The sequence below is a fragment of the Apteryx rowi genome, unplaced genomic scaffold (assembly GCF_003343035.1).
Source record: "Apteryx rowi isolate R43461 unplaced genomic scaffold, aptRow1 scaffold_26, whole genome shotgun sequence".
Classification (NCBI taxonomy): domain Eukaryota; kingdom Metazoa; phylum Chordata; class Aves; order Apterygiformes; family Apterygidae; genus Apteryx; species Apteryx rowi.
The window spans coordinates 1,325,303-1,334,590 of NW_020448974.1; the positions used below are offsets into that span (position 1 = coordinate 1,325,303).

Sequence of the window (9,288 nt, forward strand, 5' to 3'; positions counted from 1 at the left end):
CGGTCACACGCCTGCAGCACATCTGATGGCTCAGTTTTCAGGACGCTGGGTCAGCGCTAAGGTCTAGCGACGGCTTGGGAACGTGCGCAGTAACACTTGACCTTCTGCTGCAGCCCGGCTCGGGGGGCAGCCGGGGAGGACAGATGTTTGCTTGTTTGCCTTCCCCCAACTACGTTTCYCCTTACACAAAAGGAAGAGAATTTGGTTCCCCACCAAAGAGAAGGGGGGCAGAGGGGATTCCTAGCTCAATTTAGATCCGAGTCTTAAGCTTTTAGAATAAGGTGCAAAATAAAGGCGTTAAAAGAAAAATCTAAACCAAAGAAAGTGTCTGAGGTTTGAAATTTTTTGTTTGTTTAAAGCAGCCTGTTCTTTTTTTTTTCTTCCCTTTTTTTTAAAAATAAATTCCACTGTGCAAAACTGTGCATTTTCTTTGGTATCCATCTAGGTAGTTTTCACTTAGTACTTTTTATATGTCTATATATATTTTATTTCATTTTCCTTTAGACAGAGAATTAAATTCTCCCCCCAAAAATCATAGTTTTGCTGGAGGCTACTGATTGGCCTGATATTACATAATGCCCCTTATGTAATTGGAAAGAGAGAAATTGATTCTAGCTATCAAACTACTGGCCTCAAAAGGAGTTTAGACTTTCTGGCAACATTGGCCTCTCTGAAATGATCACGAGCTTTTCAACCCAAAAAGTTCAACACTGACTTTTTTTTTTTTAAATTACACAAGAGAAAATAAAAACTACACTGCAACAAAAATAACCATTTGTGTTCATGTAGTTAGCAGCAGCTTTTTAAAAAATAATTATAATAATAATAATAAGGCAGATTCTTGCCTTTGTTATGCCATTAAAAACATTCTTGTTCCCTAGAGAGAAGCATTCTGGAAAAAGTTGAAAAAAAAAAAAATAATAACCCAACCAAAGCTTGCCTGCAAGTTCAAGTTTTGTAAAAAAATATATACATAATTTATTCTACAACATATGTGCCTTCTGTTCATACTTAGACATGTTTAGTGCTTTGTGTTTAGAGTTCATTTTCTGTTGTCCCTCCTCTGAGGACAGCCCTAAAACCAGCCCGGGTTTCTCAGGTCTGCTTGCCTTACGCCACTCTTCAACAGTACCACTGTCTGAAAACTGTTCTGGGCCAACTTCTTAGGTCAATGTGCCTTTGACCGAGAGGTTTTTTTCCTTTCAACCGAAAGGGAGAGGAAGAGTTTCAGTCATATTTCAGACTCCCGCCGTAGCGGCCGCGGTTCTAGAGGCACCCCTGCCTGGTTGTGATGGTCCATGTCCGGGTGGGTGTCTGTGCTCATGCTTTCAGGCACCCCATTGTCAATCTCGTCCTCCTCTTTGCTGGTGAGGGCCACTTCGTTCTCRTAGCAAAAGGAGTTTGCGTTAGAGAGAATGTATTTCTTTTCTGCTAAGTCTCTGGCACTACAGATGGGTGTGTTGGGCACTTCGTATGTTTTGTGGAACCTCGAGTAGTCCACTTTGTAGTAGTTTTTCTCTTCGAAGAGCACAGGCTCATAGCGGTGGCCCCAGAGGATTTCATTTGCCAGATATGAGCTACGGCACTGGGTAGTCATTGCAGTAGCTTCCACCATGCCCTCTAATATTACAACAATTTCAAAGTCAGCATTGTCCATGTCTTGTTTGCTCAAGTCATACAAAGGACTGTCTTCATCTATTTCATGTACTATGGTAATTGGGGAGACCAGGAATATGCGGTCTATCCCACTGTCAAACCCTACATTGATGTCTATTTGATCCAAAGGGATGTACTCCCCTTCCGATGTGATCCTGGATTTGAGGAGCTGTGCTCTCACGTGTGCCTCCACCAAGTGGCTTTTCCTCAGGTTCCCAACACGCCACATCAGGCACAGTTTCCCATCTCTCATGGCCACCACAGCATTGTGGCTGAAGACTAGAGTTTCATTTCTCTTTTTTGGCTTAGCCATCTTTGCCATGACAGCACCAATGATGAAGGCATCAATGATGCAGCCTACTATAGACTGGAAAACCACCATGAAAACTGCAATGGGGCACTCGTCTGTGACGCACCTGAAGCCATAGCCGATCGTGGTCTGTGTCTCAATGGAGAAGAGGAAGGCTGCAGTGAAGCTGCTCACTTGAGAGACACAAGGTTTGTTATTTTCTTGATTTTCCAGATCGCCATGCAACAGCGCAATCAACCAAAACACGCAGCCAAAAAAAAGCCAGGAGAGGATGAAAGTCAGGCAGAAGATAACTAGCATCCACCTCCAGCGGATGTCCACACAAGTGGTGAAGATGTCTGCCAAGTATCGCTGTCCCTTCTCACCCACGTTAATAAACTGGACATTGCAGTGGCCATCTTTTTTGACAAAGCGGCTCCTGCATTGCTGTCTGGTATGTACCTTACTCTTTCCATTCCCAAAGCCGTTGGCAATGGCCATGGTTGCCAGCTTCATGCCGTCCTCTTCCGAAGACACGATGCTGTAGCGGTTGGTTCGCACGCTGCCCATCACTACTGCTGTGGACTGAGGTGCTTCTGCTTTAGAAAACAGTCTAAGTTTCTGCAAAACCCTTTGGAGAAACAGTTTTGAAAGTTCTAGAGGAACACACACACACAGAAAAACTGGGGAGAGGCTGGAGTCCCCAAAAGCCCTTGGATCAACCAAGGACAGTCTTCTGGCATGCAGAGTTAGCTTAACAAGTAACCGTCATAGAGAGGGCATGGTCTGCAAGAGAAAGAGAAATGTCGGATTAGATCTTGGAGGAAAAGGAAAATGAATCAAATCTGAATGAATTAAGTCAAATGACTCCTGTGGATTTGCAGGAAGGTTCCTTATTCTCAATGACAGCATTTTCTGGAATGCAGCAGTTCTCCGAGTGCAGTTATGTATTGACAGAACTGACATCATTAATATAAAGAAGCTATCACTCTTCCCAATGAAAGCACTGAAGTGATCATGTCCCACAGGTCTGTAAGCAATATTCACTCAAAAGTGGGGCATGCAAAGAATCTATCTGCTATTTATAGCTATGCTTTCTGTTTATTTTGAAACAAAGAATTAGCTTTAACATACGTTTGTTCAAATAAGAATACTGAAGCAGTTTTTAGTGATATACAACGTGTGTCTCATGGTCTGTTTCACCTAAGACAAACAGGGGAACAAGCAAAGGGAAGAAGCCATGTATTGAGAAAAAGCAATAAACCTGAAAAATACCAATGATTTCCATGAAATTACATTGCATAGAATTTGGCTTTTTATTAAGTGGGAGTTAAAAAAAAAAGAAAAAGTACATTCTCTGCAAATGGCAGGCATAAAGGCTGCATTAATAACTCTAACTCCATAAAGTCATCAGAGTCTGGAGAGTTTTTATGCTCACATTAAACTCAAGCTGCATGAACCAAAATAAACCTTCTAATAGCCCTCATCTGCTCTTGCTACCATGACTAGCAAAAGGCTGCCCTTGAGTAGCCCAGCCTCTTTGTAACACCTTTGAGAGCGAGTAGCAGCACCTTCCTCACCAGAGACGAAGGTAGCTAGCTCCATCTCCAAATATCCCATGGGTCTTTAGTGTCAGCAGTTAAGACTCAGCAGAGAGGCTACAAAACATTCTTCCTGAGGGTAGAAGCCACCAAACTTGTTTCAGGGAGGTCTGGCTTAGACCCAGGTTTAGCTTTTAACAAGTGCGTCATCCATTAAGTCACGTACTGTGCATCAGGAAATGTAATTGAAATACTGCAGAGGGGGCAAGATGTATTCATGCGACTACTCCATCTATCCATGCAGCCCATGGAGAAAATAAAACTAAAACCAAGTAATGAGGAATGTCTGCCATGCACCTGCCAGAGAAGAGGAGACTTAAGTACCATTTACATTAGTGGGGAATTAAATCATGATGCTTTTCATAAATCGATATTCTCAAAGCTTGCCCGAGTTTGCCCAAAAAACAGCACAACTGTACTCGCCAAGGAGCAAGACCTCTGCACACAAAGCGGTTGCAGCATTTTGTGGCTGTTCTCTCTGACTCCCATCTGACAGCGGCTGTTATCTCCTTTCCCCACAGCAGCACCTAAAACCCTGAGGAGGTCTTCCAAAAACTCGAGGGATTTCAAACAGTTTCTCTGTCCTCCCATATCCTTCAACCACATTATAAGAGTTTAGGTCAGCAAACACTTGTTAAGAAAAGAGCAGGTGGCAAACAGAAAACAATATYGTGCTTGCAGTTATATGCAAAAATGTTTTCTGCCACAGGATCTCTTTATGGTTTACTTTCACCTTCTCTTTTTTCTTACTTCTATTTGTTGTGCAAGAATAAGTCCCGACACATATTTGCTGAGATTAGTCATCTCTGACTTCAGCAATGTAAAATACATTTTGGCAGCTTTTGGCAGGTTCAGTAATGCCCCTTTTGAGTTCAACTTATTAACTTAGACTTACTGGATGGTATAGTTACCCCTATGCTTATCTGGCTGACTTGGCCACACTGTGTATAAATTCACTCGCCCTCCCCTCTTTTTTATCATGGAGTTTCTCATTGCTGCCAGGATATCATTCTCAAAAAAAGAAAGAAAAAAAGAAAGATGTTTTGGGGTCTTAAAAATACTTTTAAAAACCTGAACACAGAAGGAAAGTGAAATTATTAATGCATTCTCCACACTAAAAACTCCCTGAAAAATCATTGCATTGGTTTGCAGATTGATCACTTTCACAAACCACATCCTATAATCATATCCGTGTTCAACTCCCATGTTCCAGGTCTGTTTTGTTCCAAGYGAATGGAAATATACAGCCTAGGAAACAGATTGTTTGAAGACTTTTTTTTTCCCCCTACAATCTCTCTTTGATTTTAGAGGAAAACTTGTGGTGGAGGGAAAGATAAGCTGTAAAGTCTCAAGTGTCAGAATATGCAACTCCCCCCACAAAAGTCTTGACCCGAAGACATTTGTTTGAATTCCAGAAATCACCGAAATTGTAACACCAGCTTCCCACAGGCAGCTGGCTGAATTTAGAAGTTTGGAAACTGAATCAGTATCTTACGCTGCCGGGTTTCCATCCTGAAYGGCCGGACGCCTTCTACCTGCTGTACGTCTGCACAGTACCACCGCTCGCAGCCGCGCGCCTGCCAGCGCGCTGCCTTTGGAGGCGGCCCCGCGCCCCTGGCGCCGGCGACCCTCCCGCAGCGAGGCGAGCCTCGGGGCCGCGCGCTGCTGAGCTTGCACACTGCTGCTTGAAGTTTATACAGCAAAGCCCCGGCATGCTCCGCGCGCTGCGGCACCGGGCGCGGGATAGCTGTCTTCTTCCCTTTACAGCCCAAATTGCCTCTCTTTGTGCGCGCTTCGAGTAGCTAGGATACAGGGAAGGGAACGCCACCAGTAACTGCGAGCTCAGGCAACCAGCCGGCGCAACGCGGCAGGGCTCCTCTTGTTCCCACTCGTGTCCGTGCAGGGCCTGTAAAAACGCCTGCTGCGTCACCTGCCAGGCACCTGATCTGCCTTCACCCTGACTTCTGCAATTAGTTTCAGTAGAGGTGACCAAAAACCCCACAAACAGTCAAACTAGAGACTTTTAACATGAAAAATCTAATGGTACTTTTTATTTTGCTAATCCACCTGCTACTTAAAAGCAAAACGAGTTTGTTTCCCCCCATTCCCCAGTAGCAGTGTGTTGGTGTCACCGAAGATGTCAAGCTAGCGCGGGACCAGTCCTGCAACCCATGCCAGACAAAAGACAACCCAGAACTCACAAGCCAACTCAAATCTTTGCATCATTTGGGCTCAGAAACACTGCAGCCAGTCACACACTCGCAGGTGCAAATTCAATCATCACTAGGTGTCTTATTTTTATTAAATTCAGACCACCTTCACTCCTGGAACAGAATATGAGAGTAGAGCAGTGCAGCTCATCACTACTGGCCCTTGGACCGACGCAGTCCACTTACAGGCAAAGGATGGGATCAGAGAGCCAGAGGCTCGCTCCGTTGCAAGGAGATGCTTGGAAGAGCAGAGGAAAATGGGGGTGCGCTGCATCTGCTGCATTTCTGAACCAATGTTTGAGCAAATGCCACGAACGGGAGCCCGAACCCCCACTTTTCCCTTAGCAAGTGCTCCCCTCAAGATCTCCCATGAAAAGATGATTACATCGCATGTCTAAAAGCTGCAATGAAGAGCTCAAAGGGAATTTGTGTCRAAGGGTTTAACACCGAGTAAAACCTGTAAAGTGCAAAAAGGGGGAGAGGGAGCGGGAGGGAGAGAGAGGAGAGGAGCAGCACTAATGAGCGCTCTGAGCAGCTATTCCCAGGCTGACGCCAACCAGCCCTGCTGTGTGTGTGCTGGGCACATGTTGCTAAGAGAGCACAACCACTACCTTAGCGAAGCGCCTTCCCCTGCTGTCCTCAGTAAACAGAACAAAGGAGCTTTCGCGTGATCGAAGCCGTGTTCCCACAGTCCCCACTCTCTCACTGCTGGCCAGAGCCACCCAGTTAACCTTTCCCAGATCCTGGTATTACTTAAAAGTCATTACCCTGTGATTCCTCCACTGATTTGGCTAGGATTCAAGTTACACCAGCTATGAAGTGTTAAGCTACCTTCAGGGGAAGGATCTGTCCTCAATCACGCAGTGAAAAAAAAAAGAAAGAAAGAAAAAGAAAAAAAGAAAAGAAAGAGCAGACAATGTAGGAAAATGAGCAGGAAGAAACAGGAGAAAGGAAAGCACAAGTGGCATTTACATCTGCTATCCTGCAAAGCAGCGGGGTTCAGGATATTTCTAGCTGATGACAAAATAACTACAAGTGAAATAGTCATCACCAGGGGGTGTACTTGATGCACCAGCTGTGAGGATGGAAAAGCAAACAAGTGTAAAGGTAAGGCTGAGAATACAGAAAAAAGTCCTGGCTGCTGCTAGGCTGGAGAGCGGAAAGGTGGCTGCAGGGTGGGAGAGAACAAAGATGCACATCCTCATCGGCGCGAAGCACTCGGTGCGCTCGGCAAGTACCTGCCGTTCTTGTGCAGCCCTGGCCCCACAAAGATGACAAAGCATTCACTGAACCCCCATAAATAAATCTGCTGTTTCCTATCAGTATTTTTTCCTTTGGCCATCATGAACTAAGTTACAATGGTCCCGTTTCTTCACAGGCTCCCCAGCTACAATGCTTTTTCTTTCTTCCTATTTTTGGCAGGATGATTAAAAAATAAAGAAAATCCCCCATTTCCATAACGCCCATGAATGAAGTTACAGGTTCCTTTCACACCACGCTAAAACATTTGGTCACTCCTTTCAGAAACATGCATCAGATTTCTAAGGCTTGATACTTTTGACCTTTCTCTTGTACAGGAAACAACAGGCGAACAGAATGAAAAGGGATGGAACAGTGCTCGCACTGCAACGCAAAGTTGTCATGCAAACTTCCAGCCCTTCCCCAGAATAAAATATCTGGGGGGGAGCAGCTGGTGCATGGAAAGTTATGAACATAAACAGATGCTGCAAGCAGATGCTCAAGTGTTCCCAGCATACCTATCTAATTATTGTAGGCACTGAGAATAGCTTGTGTATGGTGCCTGAGAAACGCAAGAGTTCCCCCTTCAAAGGGCCATGCCGAAAAGTGCAACAAATTCACCGACAAGGGAAGCTTTCTCTCGCGGAAATTTCACGGCCCCGTGCGTGCACAGAGATACACGCAGGCGCATCGCCCCTACCCCTGCGAGCCGGGGCGGCACCGGAGAGGCGACTCCGCGGGCGCTGCGAATGGACGGAGAGAGCAGACGCTCCTTACCTACCTGCCGGTGGCTCTGGAGCGGGTGGGGGCGTGCGGAGGTGGAAGGGTGTAAGATCCAGGAGCCGGGGCGCCGCAGCAAGCCAATCCCAGGGTGCCCGGCCGCCCGGCCGCCGCCGCCGCACCGCTTGCAACTGAGCCACTCAATGAGCCGCTGCCCCTTTTTTGCGGGCTGCCATGTGATGTTTAATAGCGGCTCGGCCGTCCCCGCCCTCGGGGCCGCCCCGCGCCAATGGGAGGCGGGAGGCGGGAGGCCGCGCCGCGCCGCGCAGCGGGGCCGGGACACCGCGGAGCCGGGGCAGCGCGGAGCGGCGCGGCCGGGGGGGCCCCGAGCGCGGAGCCGCGGTGCGGTGCGGTGCGGTGCGCGGCGGGCAGCGCTCCGGGCCCCTCCGCCCGCGCAGCCCCGCGGGTCGCCCCCGAGCCCGCCCGCATCCCGCGGTAGCGCGGCGAGCACCTGCCGCGGGCGCTTCCCCCGCCGGGGCGGCCTCCCGCGGGGCTGCCCCGGGGTGGGGGGGACCCGCGCGCCCGTTTGCTCCGGTTCCCTTGTCTCGGACAAGTAGGCAACAACAGCAGGAAGAAATAGCTGCGGCCCTTTTAGTAGCCGCGTTCCGTCTTTCTGTGAGCAGGGAGAAGCGCTAAGGTGCAGGGCGCCTGATCGCGAATAGCAGACTGCAGCGTGCACTAAAAGCACTAGTCAGGCATGCTGCAGCGCAGCGATTAAATCTAACGTTCTTCTCTAACTGAAATCTAAGATCCCTTCCAAAACAAGACCTTTGATCCCTGAACTAAGGTCTTTTGAAGCAAGGCTGGAAGCAAGAAAACTATTTGCCTGGCTGCAGTATCTAGGACCCATTTCTTTGTTTCATAGATCACCTGTGGCAGCTTGCTCAGCCCGCTGCCTGGCTGTTGTTAAAATCTGCAAAAATCAAAATGATTTTAGTAGCTTGTCCTCCCTACAGTGGACATGGTCTAAGATATCTGACAGAGAAAACAAGTTCGAAATGTCTGGCTGAGAGCCTTGCAGGAACAAAAACAGCCTCGTAAGCACGCTCTGAAGTTTGCCAAACTCCGGCCCTGATGGACAGGGAAGGGGTGTTAGTTTCCGAGGCAGGTGTCCCCTGCTGCAACTCTCCTGCTGCCCTTGGAAAACTGAGTTCCTGAGCGCTAACAGCTGAAACGCATCAGCGAGCCCTGTGTGTTGTGTTGGAAAAATACGAGCAAAGGTGGCCTGCTGAATGCTGGGGGCTGCAGACCACACAAGGCTTTAGAAATTGGCAGAAACACCTTGAATCGCGCCCAGGACTGAAGTGGTAGCCCTTGCAGCGCACGGAGGGCAGGTGCTGGGAATGCTTGTGGGGCGAGGCAGTGCTTGATCAGCAATCAGGCCTTCTGCTTGCCAGCTGCTGAGGGACCGAGTGGTCCAAGCAGCTCTGCCGCTCTCCTTCGGGGAGCTTTCTTGCAGTGTCCAGAACAGGCTCCAGAGATGCTTCCCTACCTTCACCAGCAATAGGGTGAC

General features: G+C 48.0%; 1 protein-coding gene across 1 annotated transcript; it reads right to left on the reverse strand.

Annotated features, from left to right (window-relative positions):
* Window positions 1-385: 385 nt before the first annotated feature.
* Window positions 386-7,886, reverse strand: KCNJ2 (potassium voltage-gated channel subfamily J member 2). Its single transcript, XM_026067581.1, has 2 exons — window positions 7,777-7,886; window positions 386-2,731 (listed from the first exon to the last, which is right to left on the reverse strand). The coding sequence occupies exon 2, from the start codon at window positions 2,513-2,515 to the stop codon at window positions 1,232-1,234; it is 1,284 nt and encodes a 427-aa protein (XP_025923366.1). The 5' UTR covers window positions 2,516-2,731; window positions 7,777-7,886; the 3' UTR covers window positions 386-1,231.
* Between the last annotated feature and the right edge of the window lie 1,402 nt (window positions 7,887-9,288).